The following is a 23,232-nucleotide window of genomic DNA, read 5'->3' as shown; positions in this document are numbered from 1 at the left end:
GCTGATGGTGTCAGCGCCTGAGGTGCGGAGGCGCTGACGTGAGCCAATCAGGAGGGCCTCGGTTTTTCGCACGTTGAGCTGAAGAAAGTTGTCTCTCGTCCAGGAGGCAATCCTCAAGAATAGCAATTAATGAGCAAGTTGCTTAAACTAGAGGACCTTGGTACCATCCCGGGATACTGATAAGGAATAACCAGTCACTTAAAAGGAATGTACTAATGATCCCACACCACAAAATAATGAGCACCAGATACAGTCCTAAACTGATCAATCCTCTATCTTAGACAATTAGATCAGATAACAGGGGTCTTAAGCACAATGTGTATGTGTGCTGAGGCACGTATACCCAGCATGATTTCGACCAGGTGATCTAATGTCCGCACCATGATTGGATGAACATTGGTATAAGAGTTCCGATAACCTTGTGTACGGGGCCGTCCCGGGTCGTGGAGACAAGGGTACGGGAGATGGGGCCGTCGCGGAGACAAGGATACGGGAGATGGAGCCATCCCGGGCTGTGGAGACAAGGATACGGGAGTTGGAAGACTGAGAGCTGGAAACACTAAGACTGAGGATATCAGATGGAAGATTGAAAGCTGTAAGCAAGAAGACTGAAAGCATGAAGAATCAAGCTTGTGTGCTGTAAAGACACAGTGTTGAACTCTTGAACTCAAGATATCTATAGTGGTGTTATTCTGTTATAAGATCTGTTGATTGTACCGGCCTTTGGTCTGACCCATCAGGATATTGGGGAAAAACGAATGAATAATAATAAAACAGTCTGATATCTGGTTAGAGGAATTAGCGTTATTTCCTTACAGATTTGGCTGATTTTATTTTCTAAAAATGTCAAGACTGCATCAATCAATTTGAGAATAATCTAGAAAAATGTAATTTGTGCTTTAGGAATGCAAAAAATTATTTTGCTGTAAGTTTGTTGTTTGCTTACATTATAAATGCATTGGCAGCAAAAATAATTTAATTGGAATAAATGATTGCTTTCTTGCATTTGTCCCAGGGACAGATGTGCTTTCAGTGATCTCTGCTTTCTACTTTTGAAATCTTGTTTTCTGAAATTGAAAGGATTATAAATGGAGCGAATTAAACGACCTATTAGAAAGAGATGCTTGCTTATGTAAAGTTGCAGGAACAAAGACATTTTTATTCTGCGACATTGATAAATTTTGAGAATAATTCGAGTTCTGTAGTTTCCTTTTAATCAATTGTAAGAGTACTTTTCTAGTTGTCTCTCCCTGTAACCCAATTATTGATGGTGAAACTGTAAAATACAGAACCTTATCATACCACTGCCACCGAAATTAATGAGCGCCACCACGGAAAGCATGAAGGAACAAAGAATCTATTTGCATAGCCTTTGAAAATTCCATTTTAGATAAGCATTTATTTAAAAAAAACATTGGATATTCTTTAATTAAAAATAAATTCTTGTTCCCATGGTTACAGAAATCCAGAGCAGACGTCAGGAAAGAAAGAGACGAAGCACAGCCAACCCAACGTACAGCGGATTGTTTGAGCCAGAGGTAAATGACATTTGTCCATACAGTGTTCAGATAATATGTAAGAGCACAGTTAGCAATTTAGATTTCAGGATCAGCACGGTACTCAGATAGGGCCCAAAACATATAATTCTTTTTAGCCACTCAACACACAATACTGTTACAAGATTTCCCGAATCCACTTTGTAGTCCAAGTACTTCACTATCTAACTATATTCAACAACAAGATTACATTTGTATAGCGCCTTTCACGTCGGGAGGATGTCTCAAGGTACTAAGCTACTGGATATGTGTTAAAGGAGGCTGAGTTTTGAATTGAGTTGGTTATACATTTGAGCACTTTTTAAAATTAGTATTAAGAATGTTTTTGAGGATAAAGGAACATTTAAAAAATAAATTGCCAAATGGTATTGCAGTGATTCAGCTTACAAGTCCTCCAAACATAGGGTACTAATAGGGTACTGGGCTTCAGTACTAATAGGAATAGGACACATACTCTAAGATGGAGGAAGTATGCATTTAGCTGAAGCTCGCAGGTAAAGAAAAATGAGGGGGAATGGGAAGAGAAAGATATTATCCTGAAAATATATTCTACACATATTAGTCATGCAGCTTCATTGTGTATTGCAGTAACAATGGGTTACGTTTCCAAAATTTTATACACGTTTATGTTTCTTAAACCTAAAGTTTTTAAAGATTCAGCCATGTTCTTAAGATCACAAGAGAATTTTAGTTGTAGAAGGTCCTGAGCCTATTTGATCTCATCCTTTTGGAATATTCGCCTTCCTGTACTTCCGTCACAGCAACAAGCTGTATTTTAAATGATTCCGGAGTCCTGGCCTCAGTCATCCTTCCTAATAACCTGTTCATTCATACATTTTCCTCTGTCTAAAGAAATACTTCCTAGTGACTGCCCTGAAATGTCCTTTGCAACTCTAAAACTATGTCTTCTTGTTCTTTTGTTTCGGTGCATCAGAAAGTTAAATTTCTGGTCCAGTTTCTCAATCTCATTTAAAATTTTATATATTCTCTAAAGTCCGGTCTGAGATGTTTCTTTGAAAGACTGAGGAGACTAGCTTATCTAATTATTGCTCATAAATCTTTTCTTTAACATTGGGGATCATCGTTGTTGCTTTAATCTGCAATAGGTCTTGGTATTTATGTGAGTGAGCATTCCTTTTGGCAAGTTCTATTCTATCCATGGAGTAAGTGTGTCTCCTGTTCTTACTTCCTATATGTAGTAACTTGTTATTTGTATTGATTTCATTTGTAAATCATCAGTCCATGCGCACACCCAATCAAGCTCTCTTTGCAAAATTATTTCTGGCTCCTCTGACTCCACACTTCCTTTTGATGATGTTTGTTCTGAACCTAGAACAATTACTGGAATCAAATGCACTTGATCCAACTTCAATTAAAATACAGGTATATGAAAGTAACATATTTAAAGCAATCTTCATTGGTTAGTGCATTTTGTAGTATTTAAGAAAATAGAAATGTTACCAAAGCAGACTGTTGTGATTAATAATGTTCAAAAAGTCACTAATGTTGGTTGGACTAATTGCTCATATGGCCTTGAAAAAAGGTATTCTGACCAGAATTTAAAAATATTATTTTTTGATGTCTTAACAAATGTCTTCCTTTTGTTCACTTTTTCTCCAGCGCAAACGGATTGCCACAAGTTACCTGAATGGTCCTTTGTACATTTCAACAAGAAGTATGTATTTTTAAAGCTAGCACGCTCTTCATTTTAAAGATGCACAAAATCACAGTAAAGGCAACACAGCACATGCTTCAAAAGAGGTATCAGCAAGGTTTTTAAAATGTGTTGAGATTGCAGGATTGTGCAATGGAGAATACTGTATGAGCAGGAGTGAGGAGTTGCAGTTAGAGTTGTGGTTTTTACAAGGCTGAATGCATCAAACTCTTGTTCAAGTAGTGGCAGTGATTTTTTTAATAACACACTTAATGGAAATACTGTATTCAAAGTTGTGGAGAGCACATTTTAAAAACTGTTCACCTGCAACTTTGAACTCCGATAGAGTTTGCATGCAGCCAGTAAATGCCAGAACGTGTTTTACGACTGGAATGGAGAATGCATGAGCCATCATACTATTGGTTGACAAGTAAGGATGAGGAAAATATGGCCTCCAGCCAGTGAAGCATTGAAGTATCTGAGTTCTGAATGATGGATACTTGAGCCTATGTGACTCAGTCGGTAGCACATTCGCCTCTTAAGTCAGAAGGTTGAGGGTTCAAACCATACTTTGGAAGGTGAACCTCATATAGTTTTAGCTGACAATTCAATGTTGTCCTGGGGGTGTTTTGCATTGTCGGAGGTACTATCCTTCAGATGAGCCGTTTAAACCAAGGCCCCGACCTGTCGGCCTGTTCAGGTGGATATTAAAGATCTAATGCCACTAATTGAAAAGAGAAGGGAGTTTCTCCCAGTGCCCTGGCCAACAATCCCCCAAATAAAATCGGTCATTCACTTCAAGGCTGTTTATGGGATATTGCTGTGCGCAAATTGGCTGCCGCATTTGCTCACAAAATGCATAGCGACTGCACTTTACAGTATATCTTGTCAAGTGCTTTAGGATGTCCTCCAGATGTAAAAGGCGCGACACCAAAAAGTAAGGGTTATTATAATTATGTGGGGCACTACTTCCTGGTTAACAGTCAACAGCAGAAATCCCAGCTGATCTTTGCCTTCTCAATCATGGGGGGTGGGATGGTGTGTTGTAATGGTACACCAACTGTTACTGCAGCAAGTTTGCAACTCAGTACAGACTCTGTGACAAAACCTGTGACTATGATCAGTGCTATAGTGGATGGAATATATACCAATGAGTTGGAGCCATCTCTGCTGCTGATTACAAAAGGTACATCAATGGTCTTAACGCCCAAGCAATGTTCCCTTCTTTGTTGTGCAACACCAAAACTTCACTCCAGTAATATACTACTGATAACTAACTTTCTTGTTTATTGTGTGGTGCATTGTACCATACCAGTTTTTTTTAAAAAATCTGTTGACCACACAAACCAATATTTTGGTGCAAACTCGTAAGTGAGGATGAAAGCTACAATATAAATCCACGTGAAATATTATTCTTTACAGAAAATAACTAAATAGATTAAAAAAAACACAAACAGAAGTTGCTTGGAACTCTCAGCAGGTCAGGCAGCATCTATGGAGAAAGGAAAGTGAGTCAACGTTTCGGGTCCACGACCCTTCATCAGAACGAGTCGGTTCTGATGAAGGGTCGTGGACTTGAAACATTGACTCACTTTCCTTTCTCCATAGATGCTGCCTGACCTGAGTGTTCCCAGCGACTTCTGTTATTGTTTTCAGATTTCCAGCATCTGCAGTATTTTGCGTTTTGTAAAAAAACCACAATTGTATTTCTGGCCCAGATATTATCAGAGATGCAAGGAATCTTCAGGATCTAATGCATCTATTCATTTGGCAGCACATATGACAACCCACAGGCTCCCTAGACATAAAAAGTATCTCCAGTTATTGCCTCCGGTATTGAGTCTCATCATTCAATCCGTGTTACTAACCTGAACCCATGCTGCTCATCATATTGCCTGCTACTAACCTGTTTTCTACCTCTTTTCTTCACACGCTAGCCAATGAGGACCTTTGTTGGAAGGTATGTCTCCTCTGTAAAGTGGCTTTTCTGTGAGCATTTCTTAATATTCATAAATGTTTGAAGTTTTTTTTAATGGCAAACATGAGAACCACAAGTAGTTTTTATTTTATATTTAAACCCTGAGTGCTATGTATCTGAATATCTTTATTGCTGCTTTTAAAATGTCGCATTTATCAGATGTGAGATAGGTACATTAACACTGTCTGCTATAGAGTTGCAACCACATTACATTCGAAAAATGTAATTTCAGTACAAAAGTAGATTCTCAAGGGCATGGCTTGGACTTAATAAATCTTTTAGTAACAGGCTATAATTAGCAGCATTTATTTGTTTGAGGCCTGATTTAATCGCAGAATGTAAATTAAAAGCTGTCTATTTTTGTTTGTAGCCACTTTGTTCTGGAAGCCGGGAATTGTGTGACATTTTCTGTGATCAAGGGTGACAATGTGTCTTGCTTTAAAAGCTGGCCTTTCTGAGCTTTCATTTTATCCAAATTCTTTTTTTATTATATACATTATTCTAAAGTAGTGCAATAATTCCTCAGAGAAATTTCTAGAAAGGTGTAACATTATAAAAATTATCCATGCAGGGAGCCAAGATGAACTCTTCTGATATTTTTGGGGCAATCATTTTATTGAATATTTTGTCTTATGTTTATAAAGCTTATTATGACATTTTAAGCTAAGTGTGATAGCATTCACTATTACAACCCTCATCCTTCTGAAAATTAATGTGTCTATAGATCAGTTTTTTAAAAGTACACATAGATTACTTGGTTCAGTGAACTATGAGATTAGAGGAGACAATAACTTCAGTTGAAAGTACTCTGGTGACTACTACAGTAGACAGTTGATAATGTTCATTAATTGGAACTAACCCAATTGCAGATAAGCAAATAGTGTGGATAATTGAACATTGCATAAAATACAAATCGACTGCAGTGTAAAAAAATGATTCCATCAGGAGTTGTATTGTCACTTTAGTACCACATTGTGCTAGCCGCACTCTACCACTCTTTCCCTCTCGCCACCGCTCTTTATCTCTTCTCCCTTAGCCACACTCACTCCCTCGGCATTTGGTTCTCTCTCACTCGTGTGAGCTCTCACGCTTTTGCCATCACTGGACACTGCCTTGGGCGTGCTCATTCACTCCTCTCTTTCTGAACCACTCGGTCTCACATTTTCTGTTACACACTCGCTCTCACTCTCTCGGTGCCACTCTCTGTCTCTCTACCATTCGTGCAAGCTTTATTAATTTTCTTTATCTCTTTTTGATTCTAACCCTACATTGTTTAAAAGTACTGTATAAAAACTGACCTCACTACCAGGGGAATTCTCTTTTCTCGCATGTGCGCAACATTGCTTAGGGAGAAGATTTAGCTGCTCAGAGCAACTACATTTGTTCCTTTTACAATTGTGCACTTGTATATGCAACTTTGCATATGCACAGAACAGGATTATTTCCAGTATCTTGCAGCCCCAGGTCTGCTTTCTCATCGGAGCCCAGTGTGAATAAATGCAAACTCACATACAGATCAATGGCATAGGGAAAGCTATCATTCTACTGTTTTTGTATTTTTAGATCCTTTTGTTTCAGAAATGTACGGAATCTTTTATTTCCTTGTGAAATAGCAAAGCAGCATACCACAAGGATCTTATTGAGTGCCATCAAATCACCCCCCAAAAATCGGTCACTTACTCTATGGCTGTTTGTGGGACATTGACGTGCGCAAACGGATTGCCACGCTTCAGGCACACAATACACAGTCAATCCATTTTATAGTATATGCTTTGATTCGTCTTGATGACATGATAAGGCGCCATATCAAATGCACGGGTTATTATCATCACCAGGGCCCGCTACAAATGCTACAAGTGCGTTCAGAATGTCTCTGCAATATTCTTTTCTTTTTGCTATTGTTGCTTATTATTCAGATGAGAGCAACGTAGATTGCAGAAAAGGCTCCAACAATTGTATTTCCTTCTTTAAGTTCCAAAAGCATTCACTCTAAGGGAATGAAATTGTGCCTCTGGTTGTTTCACTTGAGTAAATTAGCTACGATATTTGCGGACATAACGTTCATTTCATTTCTTATTAATCTGATTTTGTAATGCACTTCAAATTTTTTCTTTTATGTGAAAGGCACTGTTAAATTCAAATCGTTTGCTTGTGTGTTAGGAGTTCAACTGCAGCAATAAATCCATTTCTGAGCTTGCAATTACTACCACATCTTCCTCTCTAGAATGTAGGTGAAATTAAAGGAAATGGTTTCAATTAACCTTGGTTGTAAAGTTAATAATAACAATCCATGCACTTGAAATAGTTCTTATCACGTCGTAGCCTTCTTATCAAGGCGCTTCACAGAATACACTGTAAAGAGAATTGGCTGTATATTTTGTTTGCGAAATTTATATTTGCACAGTGCCTTTCTTGTCGGGAGCTGTCTGAAAAGATTTGCTGGCTGGGCACCCAAGTTGGGGTGAGAACCTGCAGAGGGGAGGAGAAAAGATAGGATCAGAGCCCATAAAAGTGGATATTTGGAGTTGAAATACAGATCAGCCATGATCTAATAGAATGGTGGCACGCTCAAGCCTGTGCGTGCCACCATTCTATTAGATCATGGCTGATCTTTATTTCAACTCCAAATATCCACTTTTATCCCATATCCCTTGATACCCTTACCTAACAAAAATCTATTCAGCTTAGTCTTAAAAATGTGAATGGATCCAGCATCCACAGCGTTTTGAGGGAGGGAGAGAGTTCCAGATTTGTACAACCCTTTGCGTGAAAAAATGTTTCCTGGTTTCAGTTTTAACTGGCCTAGCTCTAATTTTAAGATTATGCCCCCTTGGCCGAAAGCGCGATCAGAGAGCTAGGTCTTGAGATCGCAAACCTGCTACCACCACATCCAAATAACTGATGGCTTACTGAAATGTGGAACAAAGCAACTGACTGGCTGCAACAACAACAACAAAATTACATTTGTATGGTGTCTTTCACATCGGGAGGATGTCCGTGTGTTAGACTGAAGTGGAGGAAGGAAGCCCATTATCTTCAAAAGAGCTGTCCATTCTTCTGCAATATCTTGCAAAATTTTAAAATTGGAAATCTTCCTCATGTTTTCCTAAATGTGTTCAGGAATCCAATTTTAGTTCTTGCTGCCTACTTTTCATTTGTTTCTGTTTACTATTTGTAGGATGATATTCATGAGGATTACTGCACAGTTTGCAAACGCAGTGGACAACTGCTCCTCTGTGACACATGTTCTCGTGTCTATCATCTGGACTGCTTGGAACCTCCTCTCAGGACCATTCCTAAGGGTGTGTGGGTCTGTCCCAGGTGCCAGGAAAAGGTACAAGTCCAGCCTTTTGGATGTTTTTTTAAACTGCTTGACACGGTAAAAGATTACTATTTTTAAATGTTGTTTTAATTCTATAAGATGATTTTTCAGAAACAGTTTAAAAATGAGGGGATTTAACATCAGTGATGGTTTGTATTAGTTTCAGAAATGTCCAGCGAATTTAAGCACAAAACTGAAATTTTGTTGCCCTTTTGTGACAGAAAACATACACTGTCTTACTGCACCATTCTCATTCATGTTTTTCTCATTCATGTTTTTCGCTTTTATTTCCTCTCTGCTTGCTACCGGCATCCCCCCCTCCCTCACCCCAACTCCCACAACCACCACCTCAAAATGTTAATCTCCGTCCTGCAGGGACAATGATGAAAACAGTACATCTAAATAAAAAGGACATGCATTTATCATTGCCTCCACGCAATGTTGATAATTAAAATGTCTGTGCTTTAATTATTTTTTAAAAAATAGTTTGCGTTATCACTTGGTCTTCAAAGTTTGCTTTGTAGTTAAGATAGTCCTACAAATTGTATTCTATATTGCCATTTGGAGTCTTTTTTAATTGAACAAACATAGCAAATGGTTTCAGGACAATTAGAACCTCCCACCTCAACCTTCAAGGCCCTGTCCTTGAGTGGTTTAGGTCCAACCTCTCCCACTGTCTTCATTTTGTTTGGCTTTTCCTCCAGCCCCCGCACTGTCTCGTGCGGTGTCCCTCAGGGCTCTGTCCTCGGTCCCCTCCTCTTCACCCTCTACATGCTCCCCCTTGGTGGCATCATCTGTAGACATGGGTTTAACTTCCACATGTATGCGTATGACACCCAACTCTACCTTTCCTCTTCTACCCTCAACTCCACGACCACCAATGTCCCGACAGCCTGCCTGTCTGACATCAAGTCCTGGACGAGAGACAACTTTCTTCAGCTCAAAGTGCGCAAAACTGAGGCCCTCCTGATTGGCTCGGGTCAGCGCCTCCGCACCTCAGGCGCTGACAACATCAGCATCCAAGGCTGCACTCTCCACCTCTCAAAGCCAGTCAGGAACCTCAGCGTTCTGTTCGACCCTGAGCTGTCCTTTCTTCCTCATATCTGCGCCACAACTGGCACCGCCTTCCACCATCTCCGGAACATCGCCAGACTACGGCACTACCTCACCCCTCACGCTGCTGAAACTCTGGTCCACGCCTTTATCACCTCAAGGCTGGACTATGGGAACTCTCTCCTCGCCGGCCTTCCCGGCACCTCCCTCCACAAGTTACAGGTCATTCAGAACTCTGCAGCTCATGTACTGTCCCGCACCAGGCTTCGGGACTACATCACTCCCACCCTCGCTCGCCTCCATTGGCTCCCCATCCCCCAGAGGATCAAATTCAAGATCCTCATCCTCACCTACACGGCCATTCACGGCCTTGCTCCCTCCTACCTCTCCGACCTACTATCCCCCTACTTACCTGCCCGCACCCTCCGTTCATCTGGCTCCGGTCTGCTCCACATCCCCCGCCCTAACCGCCCTCCATCAGTGGCCGGGCCTTCAGCCCCTAGGCTCTGGAACTCCATCCCCCAGTGCCTTCGCCGCCTCCTCCCTTTCCTCCTTCAAGGCCGGTCTCAATTCCTTTCTCTTCGACCATGCCTTCAGCTCCCCTCTCGACTCTCACCCCCTCATCGCTCCCTCCCTTCCCTCCCCCTGACCATTTCTTCCTTGCTCGGGTCCCGACCCAACTATCCAGCGCCTTGGGACGTCCTCCCGACGTGAAAGACGCTCTATAAATGAAATCTTGTTGTTGTTGTAGAACAGTTTATGGCAATATTCATAAAAACTTTTAACTAAAAATGCAACCCTTTAACTTTCTCATGCTGCAGTATTTTCTTTAAAAACATACTTTTATAATAACCTGTTACTGCTCACTACATGGTTCTAGCGTTAACAATTCAGGAAAATATGTTGCAAATCAGAAACCATGTTATATTCTATTTTATTCTTTAAATATTTTTGAACATTTAAGATTATCTGCTTCTATGATGTTACTCATTAATTTCTCTAAGATGCACTTAATGAAGGCCTATTAATTGTGAAGGTAACCCATTGTGCCAACGTCTTTATATTGTTCAAAATCAACCTCTAATAGTACACACTCGTGCTTATAAGATTATGGATTGTTGGAAAACGTGTTTTTTATTTAATGTATGTTTATAGTCACGATTGTGAAACACTTACGCTTTTCTGAATGAAGAGACCATGTTTTTGCTCTTAAAGGTACTAAAGAAAGAAGATAATGTGTCATGGCCTGGGACTTTGGCTATTGTCCATTCCTACCTAGCACATAAAGCAGGTATGGCATGCGGTGAATGTTGCATGCTCATAATAGTTCAATTTACAACTCAGCAGCAGCAATGCCAAATAACCAGTTAGTTGAAAATACTTAAGCTTTACACAGAGAACTGAGTCTTCTGCAACACTTGACCAGGCAGACTTGGGAGAATGAGGAGCCTCTCTTTTCACTTGACAGCCTATGCATATCAACTGGTAGTTTATTCAAGTGGTGGATGGAAGTCTATACCAGTCTTTGAAATAAAGACCACTTATTGGGGGAAGGGGTACAGAGGTTAATTGGTGAATGATGTTTGTATTTTTAAAAAATCTTTATTGTGGTTTACTGTAAAAATTAAAAGAGTTAGTTTCACCATTAGTTATACAGACTGCTGGCCATATCTCATTTGGAGTACGGTGTTCAGTTTCGGATACCGAATCTTGGGAAAGATATGATTTGCTCGACTAATATCTGGGCTGAAGGGGTTTTCTCATGATGAGAGCCTGGGTGGTAGACTGAGATAACATTCCTTAGAACAGAAGGAGATAAGGAGTTGAGACATTTAAACCAATGAAAGGAATTAACAGGCTGGTTAGTGGATGACTTCCCTCCGGTAGAGGGATCTATTACAAGGGAGTGTCGTCTTAAAATTAAAACTATGACAGTTAGAACTGAGGTAAGGAAGCGTTTCTTTGCACAAAGGGTTGTGATGATGTGAAATGCCCTGCCACAGAAAGCTATGTAGGCAGAATCGATAGGGATGTCTAAAACTGAGGTGGAAAGATATTTGTTAGGTCAGGGTATTAAGGGATACGGGGCAAAGGTGGGTAATTGGACTTGAGGTACAGATCAGCCATGATCTTATAGAATGGCAGAACAGGCTCGAGGGGCTGAATGGCCTACTCCTGTTTCTAAGAGAGAGTTAGACTGATTCTTGGCAAGCAGAGGTATTAAAGAGAATGACAAAATTGAGATTAAAATTTCTGCCAAGATCTAATGAAATGGTGGAACATTCTCAATGGGCTGAATGGCTTGCCCCTGTTCCTTTTTTTCCATGTTCCTATGAGAAATCTAATAGAAACTATTCCAAAGAGTTAAAATTTATCATTAACATGATTTAGTTCAGTCCATTTTAATTTTTTTTAGAATGACTGTTGAGTGAACTGGTTTTAAGAGATCACTGAGCCTGAAACCAAAAGTAAATTAATTGTCATGGACATTTGTGGCTCAAGAAATGCCAGTCTAAAGGTTGTATGACAGCTCCCTCATACTCAGACTGAGGAACTCTTGCAGGCCTTTCATAAATATTGTGCGCACTCACTAAACAAAAATATTCAATCATTAACTGAAATAGATGGATTATTTGGGGAGGACAAGTTTGTAGGGCTATAGGGAGAGAGTGGGAGAGTGGGATTGATTTGGATAGCTCTTTTAAAAGAGCCAGCACAGACATTTTAGGCAAAAATGGCCTCGTTCTGTGCTGTATAATTCTATGATTCTATGAAAACAAATGAAATTGAATCCTAAAACTCTATAATGATTTGTTTAAAAATGGTTCATGATTTCCACACCTCTCTAAATGAATTGTAATTTTCTGACCTTGGGAAATAATCTAGCAGGCATGAAAATACTGACCTTGCTCAGAATGACTCACAATCTTCAAGCTTTTGCATTCATGTGCTGCTGTAGTAGAACTGAGAAGCTGACCATAATTAGATATGGCTTCTGTAAAATATGCAGCAACGTTATGTGAATAGACATGCTAAAATTGTCACCAGTTTAGACACAGGAAGAATTTACAGCTGTTCCTGATATGGTTCCTTTGCAGTGAAAGAAGAGGAGAAGAGGAAGCTGTTAAAGCGAGGTAGTGAGCTAAAGAGTGAACATGAACAATTGGAGGAGAAGGACAGACTGCTCAGCAATGCTGTCACGGTGAGACTGTACACTTATACGGTTGAGTACAGATTGCAGATCTGCTGAAATATTGACTGGGTTCCATTAAATGTGTGTTCTATTCTCTGCCCCTCTTCTAGATAGGCTGGATTGGAAAACAGTTATTTGTCAGTGTATTCCTTAGGAGACAAAAATATCAATCATTTCTCAGGTGGTGTCAGTCTGGTAGAGTTGATACCATCCTCACCCCTGAATCAAGGTTGTGGATTCAAGCCCCATGTTGGGATTTTGAACTCGTGCAGTCTAGGCTGACACTCCAATGCTTTGTTGGGGGTCTGTTACATTGTTGGAAGTGCTGTCCTTCAGGTGAGACTTCAAACCAGGCCTCATCTGCCTGTTTCCATGGACATTAAAGACTCCATTACACTATTTGAAAAGAGAAGGAACTTTTTTCAGTATTCTAGCCAACAACTCAAACAAAATCAGTCATTCACTTCAGACAACGTGTGGAACAGTGTTGCATGCAAAATTATCAGCTTTGTTTGTCTACAAAATACAGTCACTACACTTTACAGTAAATCCTGTGAAGTGCTTTGAGACATCCTCCTGACGTGAAATATGCTATATTAAATGAAATGCTCATTATTTATATCCAACTCTGAGCTGCGGTCTTCACCCTAGATTCCATAATCACTGATGTCATAACAGCCTTTCCAGGAATTGATAGTTAATCCAGAATAATACTTTCAAGTGCACAAAGACATCTGAAAAAGAGAAAATAGGTTTAGAGTTGCAAATGTTTCTTAACCCAAAGGGTAATTATTAACTGGGATAGTTTACCAAGAAGGGTGGTTGAGGTCAGACACTGGACTCATTCAAAGAAAATATCAATACTGTCATGGGTGGTTGGGTATTCTGGAAGGATCAGATCAAAAGGGCTAAAAAATCTTTTTTCGTCCAAGCAGGATATATGGAAGTAAAATTGATCATATTTGTAATTCTTTCACATGATGTGATTCGTGTCCTGTATCGAATTGGTTAAAGCACTTGCCTAGAAAGAGAGAGGACCTGGGTTTGATTCCCGGGCAGGGTGAAACTTTAGGCAAGTTTCCTTACTCACACGTTTCTGTTCACTAGTAGTAAGTAGGAACCCAGTTGTTAGTCGATTGCTATATGTGCTATGGTGTGTGGAGAATGCATTACAGAAAGATTAAATATCTTGTATAGAATTTTTCATTCTTCAAATATATTATCTTCCACATCCCCTCAGGTCTTGTTGGACTGTTTTAGAATGATAGGTTATAAAGAGCTTTGGTCCCTAACATGTGTGTCTACTGGATAATTGAACTGATCCCCGACATATGTGCTTATTGGAGAGTGCAACTGATTCTCAACATGTATGCTTGACTATGTGTGAGAAGGATGGGGGTCCACATATTATTTGTTGCCTAACCGGATAATGGATGAATAAAAATTCACAGTGAGCAATGGAACACATGAGATCCATACTTCTGCCTCACCGAGTAAAAGGTGTACATTCAAGGAATGAAGAGTCTGCAAGGATAGTCATCTTTTCATACAAATGAAATAGTTTTATATCTGGGGTGAAAATCAATTGCATTTGAGGACCTTAGCAATCAAAGCTATCCACCCTAAGAAAGATTTTAAGTGAAAAGATCTTCTCACTTTAGAATTATTCTTTTTATTCAACAGAAATGTCTAGAACTGAAAACAAATCTGATAGCTAAACAGAGAGGAACTCAGGCCTCCCTGGAACGTGTGAAAACCCTGATTAGACTGATGCAGAGTGAACAAGTGATTCAAGTTACCATGATGACAACCACCGCCACCTCCCAGCCCTCCCCTCTCGTCTCCCTCCCATGGATGAAACCTTCACCTGCCCCAGGGACCTCTCCAACCACCTTGCAGCAGCAGGCACAAGGGAAGAACTAATGGAACTGAGAAAATACACCTTTGCAGGTTTAATTACCATTGTTTGGGCTATTGTTACACGTTTTTAAGTGTGGGAACACAATAGGATTTGACAGCTGGTCAGTGCAGTATGGTACACAGAGAATGTTGCAGCAAAAAAAAGCACTAAACAGGCAGTTTGTACTATTACAGCATTTCGCCACTACTTTTAAAGCTGAAGAGATTTAAATTTTTTATTTTTTTTATGTTGGCCTTAATGTTTTGAGTTTGGATAAAGAATGTGGCTGCTGGAAGAAATGTTGTCTTCTCCACAAGAAGTGGGCTTTATGACTAGCAGAAGGAAACACAAAAAGCCCATAAACAGCAGAATACACTGAAGTAATTTAACAGTTCTGATAAAGCTGTAACATATAAAACTTTTCCCAGTGAAATGGGGGTTTCATCTCCTAGTTTTAGGACTATATAATATTGTAACCAAGTTTCAACATGCAAATACTCAGTTAACACAGTGTTGAGGGGCAAAAAATGGATTTATGGATTTTCAGAGCATACAAACAAAGTTTAATTTTTTCAGTATTAATATCGGTGAGAATCACAGATATTTAAAATAAAATATGAGGTTAGCTTTTAAAGTGGGATGAGAACAGTATTTTCCTGCTAATGCCTAAGGAACATGATTTATCAAGTATTTAAAGGATATTATTACAAAACACTTTCAAGTCCTTCTGACTTACGTTACTGTTAATGTTTTGTGCAGAACAATGCTTTTACCATAGAGCGGGTATTTTTGGGAAGCCATTCCAGTCCTTTCATTTCTTTTTTTTCAAGTACTGTATTTGCCAGATTTGTTTTTAAAAAATGCCAAAAATGTGTTTCCTTCTTCAACACTGTATTTATATTGCAGTTTAAACAAAACTTAGGATGTTGGTAGCATGAGGGGGAGGTGTGGGGGAGGGAGGGATGATATCTGCTACATGGTACATGAAACTGCCTCAGAATCGTAACGAATATTGGTATTGAGCTAGAATCAAGAGGACAACAATATAAAAGTATTTTGCAGACTTTGTTTCTTTCCTATTTAATAAGTGACACTCAAATAGGCTTTGACTGATTTAGTTTAGGACAGCTACTTGATTCACTAGCTCGTCTTCTTGATGATAAAGGGTCTGCGCCTTTGTAGGCCATAGCTGTTGGCATGGGAAGCTTGAGGCCTGCTCTAGCAATGCACAGCCCCTTAAAACCATTTTCACAATTCCGGGAAAAACTGTGCAGTACAATGCAAATCTATTTTATTACAGTCAACACTTCAATGAACAAGATTTTATATTCTTTTACTGGTGAACAAAAAAAAGAAACCACAAGATGCTATACTTTGGTTTAATGCCAATATGCATTCTGATGTGGCTTGCAATGTAAATGTTTCAGGTTAAATGTTTTTTGATGATTAAAGAGAAAAAAAACTTCAGTTAGAAAATATTAAGCAGTTTGATAATTTACGGGAAAAGGCTTGGTCTGTTAGCTTAGTTGTTAAAGGGCTGTCCAGTGGATAGTGTGCATCGAAAGTGTCTTCATTTTAATTCTGCCAATGTAGTTCTTTATTTAAAAAGATTAAAACTGAATTGTGAATTCCACTTGTATGTACTTGTATAAAGCCATTTGTAGTTGAGTAACTGTATCCTACACTCCATTGAATGCTGGAAAGGGATAATTTTGCTTGTGTTGGCTTGCACAAGTTGTAGCTTTAAATATATCAGAACAATCAAGCCTACTGAACATTCTCTTTTGCATATCCCAGTTTATTGATTAAGTTCAGGGATTTGTAACTGATATTTTCTCAAACATCACACCTGTATGAATAATACAAGGCACACAAAGCCTAGTTTTTATGCATCTCTGTGAGGAGGGGAACAAAACAAATCTGCTGCCTCTTTAACCTTCTCATAGTTTGAATTTTTTTTTAAATTGTCCGATGTGGCTTTTCTGTTTCCAGCAAACTCCATGCAGCCCCACATCAAGAAAAAAAAACTATGCAGCTCAAAGGACAAGCACATGAACTATCTACATGTGCCCAATCTTTTAAGGCTTATCCACAGGTTGACACTTTCAAGTAGTGTTTGTTGCAAATGTTTGTTTGTCTGGAGTAAATGTTTCCACCATTGTGACAATTCACCAAGTTCATCCACTTCGGTGACCTATATTCATTTGTTGTTTTTTTGGGCAGTGAATTTTATAGATAGAGATGTGAAATTTATTATCCATTTACTTGTAGTGAGACCCTTTTTAGGGCTCTCTAAGAATTTTATCAGTACATAAAAAAGCTGCATTTCCACAGATGTTGGGTTGAAATGGCAGTGTAATTGACTGCTTAGAATGTAACTAATGGAAAGCTTGGATGTTGCCACTTTGGATATTCTTGGTGGCCTTAGTGGAGAGGTTTATATTTTAATTGAGTACAACTCCAAGGACCTTCAGGCTAAAGCTGGGATTTTTAAAAGGGCAGCCCTTCAATTATAACTGGGAGAGTTCAAAAGCCATTTCCTCACTCACTTTCAAAAGGCTGACTGGGCTAACCGTTATTCTGTTCCCTCTCCCCTTAAATTGGATGCATTTCTCAGGTAGACACAAACCAAAATTTAGAATTGGAGTGTGTGGCCTTGCAGCACTCATCCCTCCCCCAAATATCTGAAGTAGAATTGTGATTTCCAATAGGGTGTTGCATTTGCCCCCTTTTTTAAAAAAAATGTTATTTCCAACTGCAAACTTTAAAGGAGCAATCTATCCTAATCATTCTCCAACTATTAAACATATTTCATTCTGTAGAAAGTGCTACTATTGAATTTTACTAACATTTGAATGCATTATTTTTTCTTTATTGAACAAATCTGCTGTTTTTGTTTCCAATAGCTGGGTTTTGTTTCATTGGGTTCCTGGATTGCAACCCATTGTGCTAACTTTTGATTCACCAAGAAAGCTAAAATATATTGCGAAATTACATTGCAGACTTCATTTGAGTTAGATGTATTAGCACCAAATGGTGATTTTTCTTGTTAAACTTTTGGTGAAAGGATGGAATTCTCTTTTCGATGATTTAATTAGAGTTAAAACATCAATCACAAACAAAGTAGAATCTGAATGCATTGGTCATGGAGAATTTTTAGTATATCACTTCTACATTCAAAATACTCAGGCTTCTCAAAAGCACATGGCCATTTAGTGCAAAAAGCTTGACAGCATTCCAAGTGTGTTCTGGTGCACTGAATGCTTAACCTCTATCCACAGCATATCCTCCCAGTGGAATAACCTCGTGCTAACCACCCTTAGGTGCCATACCTGCAGGAGCCTTAAGTAACAAATTTCTGTTGCTGCTTACTTTTTCATTGTAAAATTCCGGTAGACATTTGCATCTTACAGAGAGCTGGTCAGGGATATTATTCTAAGCCTTTCTTTTTGTGGCTAAATGCAGAGACTTTCACACAGTAATCTGTTTCACCACACATATATATATATTATATATAAAATATATATATAATATATATATAATTCTGTTCATCATCTACTTTAATGGTTGGAGTCTTAACTCTTTTGCCTCCACACCACATGAAAACATTATTTTTTGCGGGATAGACAATTTGTGGAACAGATTACCTTGCAGTAGAAGCTGGTAGAGGTCAATAACAGATATATTTGAAAGGTACAAAATTAGCAGCTGTATTTCATTTGTTCTGCAGATATCTTTGACAGGTGTTTTTTCTAAAATGTTTTGATCCAGTAGCCAGCAAGCATGCAGAGTGCCTTGAAAGGCTGAGATTTTAAAAAGAAAAGCACAGCCAAACCAACCTCTGTGCAGTCTTTCCATGTTTAAAATATATCATTGTACATTGTAAATATGCATATTTAAAGAACATGTTCACCTTGACTTGACTGAATGGCAAGCTTAAGCATTGTATAGAAAGCAAAATGAATTAGCTTTCTCACTGTTACAATTTAAGAAGGCTCACTTGACTGAGCAGGCCAAGGTAGACAGATGAAACTCAGAAATATTGTCCCAGATGTATCATGTAAAATATTATAAGTCCACTGAATAAGCAAAGATTCAGAAGAGAAACAAAACTCTATCATTATAGTTTTGATTTAATTACAAATGTGTTGATTTTTTTTAATTCACACTTTTTTTTAATTGTTTTGTCAAATAAATGCATTTAGCTTGGTGTCTCAAACTACCAGAACCGCATATGCATCATGTTTTCATTTTATATATAGGGTCAAACCTGTTAAAACAACCACCTCTTATTTCAGCAATCACCTGCTGTTAGCAATCACTCTGGAACAGTCCTAACTGATTTTCTATAATAAACCACCTCTGTTCAGCAAACACCTATTAAACACAACCTGTGGCCACTCTTTTTTTTAGTCCCGTCAGTGTAGATATCCTTTTCAGTGACCACTTCTAAGTAAATTTAAGTGTACTTAACAGCAATGCATTACCAATTTTGGGATCCTTGCATGTAGATTATAAGATGAGGAAGGATAAAGTGTGGTTCAAGAAAATTGCTAGACATTTACATGAGGATTTGATTTCCTTTCAATTGTAAATGATAGAAAGTCGAATCTGACAAATGGAGAGCAGATTTGGCAGAGTTTGCTTTTGTTTGTGTAAAATTAATCAGAATATCCCTCTTTATAATATTACCATGTATTTGATATTGGCCTCAACTAACAAAATTAGTGCAGAAAATTCATCTAATCAAAACTACCTGTAGTTTGATTTATGGGTTTGAATGTGCACTGCACTGTATGTTTCTATACACATAGAAATTCTACACACGCAAATGAATCCTACCTCAGAGGCAACTTTGGTCCAGTCCTCTGAGTGGTTGCTGAAAATAGGTTTGACTGTATACAGTTAAAATAAAAACAAAATGTAAGCAGCCATTTAAAAAAACTACCTGTATACAAATCACATATGAGCAGATATCCTTGCCAAGTTAGTTTTATTTTTGACTTGGTAAATATGAATACAGCCAAACCTGTTGTTTTTGTATGCAATTCTAGCTGTGTCTTGTTTTAGATATTTACTAGATCTTATATAGTATATTTTCCATTTCTGTTTTTTTGGGGCTGTGCACCTCTTGGCTATGAAGGCACAAACTGTTTCCAACTTGTACTCATACCAAGCGTTGTGCATAAATTGGAAGGGTACTTATGAAAGTTTGGGGAATGAAGTCTGTGTCCCCACTCACTGTAGCACTGCACATTGCTCCTGGTTATTAGCATTGCTTTATTTTATACATTTTGATCTGTTTGCCCTGTCCTGCCAACAGGAATCCAGCTGTGTATTCAACATTTGCTTGCACGTGTAGAACAGAGCATTTGATAAGATTAAATTGTTTTATTTTCCTCCTTCTCTGAAAAAAATGCAAAGCAAAAGGGTGCACACTGACCACTGGAGGGTGCTTTTAATAAAAATACACAAAAAATAAATCTAGATAATCATTATTGGATGAATATTCTTTGTTAGATATTTGTAAGAAAAAATAGTATTATTCTGAATTATTAGTTAGTTTAGTATTTGTATGACTCTGGTATATGGAAGGTGAAAGTGCAAATGATATGTCGAGTGGATTTGTGAGCATTTTGTTCTAAAGTGTGGTAGTATAGCAATAAGTTTTTTTTAAAAAAAACATTTAAGAAAAGTTACCACCAGATGCAGAAAGTGTTCCGATACATTTGTAAAGTTTTTTTTCTTAAAAAAATCTATGTATTTACAGATGCTCCATGTAATGGCAAAATATTCTGAATGAAAAATGAACTGTTTGTTTGAATCTGGTGCTGACTGCTTTTTCCTCCCCTTTAAAACTGTTATTTCTTGATATCTTCCTCTCTTACCCCCCCGCTCACTATCAAAAGAACATAGTTGTTTTGGTTTTTCGTTCACAGATTTTCCATCTTGGAGAGCCAAGAAAGGGCTTTAACAATTCAAGTATTATAATTAAAATCATGCCTGATTAATTGTGTGAAGTGTATCCCATAGTTGATAGAAATTCCCCAGATTCAATCAACGTGTGCTGAGTTAGCTTTTCTTAGCAAGCGTAATAATGGTAATTCACTTCATTGCTCTGAGACTGGGAGGATATCAATCCTGTCTTCTGGAAGTTATCCAGCTGCCCCAGAAGAAAGGGTATGTATAGTCATTAAGATGACAAAATGGAACTAAACTGTGATCCAGCCAGATGTATAGAATGTGTACACCAGCTTGTCTGCAGTAAGGCCATGGGTGCGTTTACCAATCCAGAATTGAGATCCATTCTGATTGTTTTAAATCATGAAAAGATTAGAGTACAGCACTATGTAATCCTGAAATGTCTATATTTTATGTATCACAACAGTAACCCTTTAACTGTATAGAGCAAGCCTCAAATGTAATCTTTTGCTCTGTGAATGACTGCAAATAGATGTTAGCCAGAATGGGCTTTTTTTACTGTGAAGGGGTTCGATGAGGTCACTGGATGGACATCGAGATTGGCAATTCTTCTGTAATTAAAAAGTGAAGTCAAAGTTAGTTTTTATTTTTATCATTTTAATGTGGTTGGAGAATACGACGCTTTGTGGGTGCGATGTGCTCCCCCATACTAATTTTGATACTGTGGTTGGCCAGTGTAACTTCCTTGTTTCATAAGTTATAGAAATGATCATTGGTGCAGTGAAAGTCAAGGCCATAAGTAACAATACCACTTATTTGGATTATTTTTATTCATGTGTTCCCTCCCTCTGGTATCATTGGCGATGTCTGCAGGTAATCTTCAGACATTACCTCTGCAGAGCTGTGAACTAGTAATTGAAGTGAATGAAGACCACTGCCTCTTTAAAATATCTTCCCACATTGCATAATACAATCACCTTAACACTATCAGTCAGTTGAGGTTTGTCAGCATATGAGTAAATTCTGTGACAAAAAAAACGTTCAACAAATAACCCATCCAGTCGAGCAATATAATAACCAATGCCAAATGTAAGATGGCTGATGGTCTTACATTCAGTTGTTCATTTTGATGGCAGGGTCGAAGGCTACGGTAGCATCTCATTTCGCAGAATCCTACAATTGAATATTTGTCTGTAGTACTCGATCAGAAGTTCAGTGAACATATTGATTGGGGGCAAGGCGTTCAATGTTGCAGGACCCTTTGAGGGCCAGATGAGGTTCACTCCAAAAACACATGCTAGGTTTGATGGGGTCATTTTATTAAAAATGCTTTCTTGGGACACCTAAAAATCACAGAGAAAAAAACACATTTAACTTTTGTGAAACTATTTGAATAATCTACGTCAGCAACTATCTGCAACTTCAGTGAACAGAAATTCAAAACTTTCAAGTGATTAATTTTTAATTGGTGTTTGTTCTGATTTCCATTATTTGGATGGAGTGCCTCCTTGTCAATACTTTCAGCTCAAATTACCTGTTACCCTCCTGAATTCAAATTGCATTTCACGTGGGTTGGTGGACAAATGGGTGGGTGAATGGTGGGGGGAGGATTCTTCCAGGAACGTACACGATGAGCTTCTGGGTATTATTTACTCTTTCCTTTCCATTCACCATGTCACAGAATGCTTACACAAAAGGATATCATTCCTTACACTGAATACATTTTTCTGGGCAAATTTATTTGGTGCTGAACCCACCAATCAGTTTATCAAATGCCTGAACTGGATATAATTAGTACCTCATGTCCTCTGAGTCCACTTGTTAGTTCTGCTAAGTATAAACCTCTGATCATATCAGGAACTATACAGAATGCCTTCATCAAGAAAGGGATAGGGATTCGGAGGGTGATTTTTAAGGATTGTCCACAGCTCAAGTACCAGAAATTGGTGGGTAGTAAAACTCGCATAAGTCATCTCACAAATTGTATAATTGACTGTGTCATACATGCACCCGAGTCCAATTCCCTTTCCTACCAAAAAAATGCATAGATTTCTCCGAAACATCGCCAGACTACGGCACTACCTCACCCCTCACGCTGCTGAAACTCTGGTCCATGCCTTTATCACCTCAAGGCTGGACTATGGGAACTCTCTCCTCGCCGGCCTTCCCGGCACCTCCCTCCACAAACTGCAGGTCATTTAGAACTCTGCAGCTCGTGTACTGTCCCGCATCACTCCCACCCTCGCTCGCCTCCACTGGCTTCCCATCCCCCAGAGGATTGAATTCAAGATCCTCACCTACAAGACCATTCACGGCCTTGCTCCCTCCTACCTCTCCGACCTACTATCCTCCAATCTACCTGCCCGTACCCTCCGTTCCTCTGGCTCCGGTCTGCTCCATATCCCCCGCCCCAACCACCCTACCATCGGTGGCCGGGCCTTCAGCCTCTCAGCCCCGAGGCTCTGGAACTCTATCCCCCAGTGCCTTCGCCTTGCTTCCTCCCTTTCCTCCTTCAAGGCCGGTCTCAAGACCTTTCTCTTTGACCGTGCCTTCAGCTCCCCTCTCGACTCTCTACTCCCTCCTCGCCCCTTCCCTTCCCTCCCCCTGACCATTTCCCCCCTCCTCGCTCCCTCCCTTCCCTCACCCTGACCATT

The 23,232-nt window shown here is 39.0% G+C and overlaps 2 protein-coding genes across 6 annotated transcripts in view; one reads left to right on the top strand and one right to left on the bottom strand.

The window, feature by feature from the left end:
• The window catches only part of phf21b (PHD finger protein 21B), a 102,829-nt gene extending 87,377 nt beyond the window's left edge, over positions 1 to 15,452 (top strand). The window contains exons 8-14 of the mRNA XM_007894668.2: positions 1,462 to 1,538; positions 3,177 to 3,231; positions 5,148 to 5,170; positions 8,367 to 8,522; positions 10,779 to 10,854; positions 12,662 to 12,765; positions 14,440 to 15,452. Of these exons, the coding sequence (XP_007892859.1) occupies positions 1,462 to 1,538; positions 3,177 to 3,231; positions 5,148 to 5,170; positions 8,367 to 8,522; positions 10,779 to 10,854; positions 12,662 to 12,765; positions 14,440 to 14,679 (731 nt within the window). The 3' untranslated portion in view covers positions 14,680 to 15,452. The remainder of the gene's footprint in view (positions 1 to 1,461; positions 1,539 to 3,176; positions 3,232 to 5,147; positions 5,171 to 8,366; positions 8,523 to 10,778; positions 10,855 to 12,661; positions 12,766 to 14,439) is intronic.
• Positions 15,453 to 19,632: 4,180 nt separating this feature from the next.
• Positions 19,633 to 23,232, bottom strand: part of LOC103179394 (rho GTPase-activating protein 8) — a 29,271-nt gene continuing 25,671 nt past the window's right edge. For 4 of the 5 annotated variants that reach the window (XM_042335891.1, XM_042335893.1, XM_042335892.1 and 1 more), the window contains one exon: positions 19,633 to 21,921. In XM_042335891.1, coding sequence (XP_042191825.1) covers positions 21,724 to 21,921 — 198 coding nt within the window. In that variant the 3' untranslated portion in view covers positions 19,633 to 21,723. The remainder of the gene's footprint in view (positions 21,922 to 23,232) is intronic. The other variant, XM_042335894.1, reaches the window with a different exon arrangement.

The sequence above is a fragment of the Callorhinchus milii genome, unplaced genomic scaffold, assembly GCF_018977255.1.
Source record: "Callorhinchus milii isolate IMCB2004 unplaced genomic scaffold, IMCB_Cmil_1.0 Scaffold5, whole genome shotgun sequence".
In the NCBI taxonomy this organism is placed as follows: domain Eukaryota; kingdom Metazoa; phylum Chordata; class Chondrichthyes; order Chimaeriformes; family Callorhinchidae; genus Callorhinchus; species Callorhinchus milii.
The sequence above is the reverse complement of the archived record's forward strand: the minus strand, read 5'-3'. Positions and strand labels throughout refer to the sequence as shown.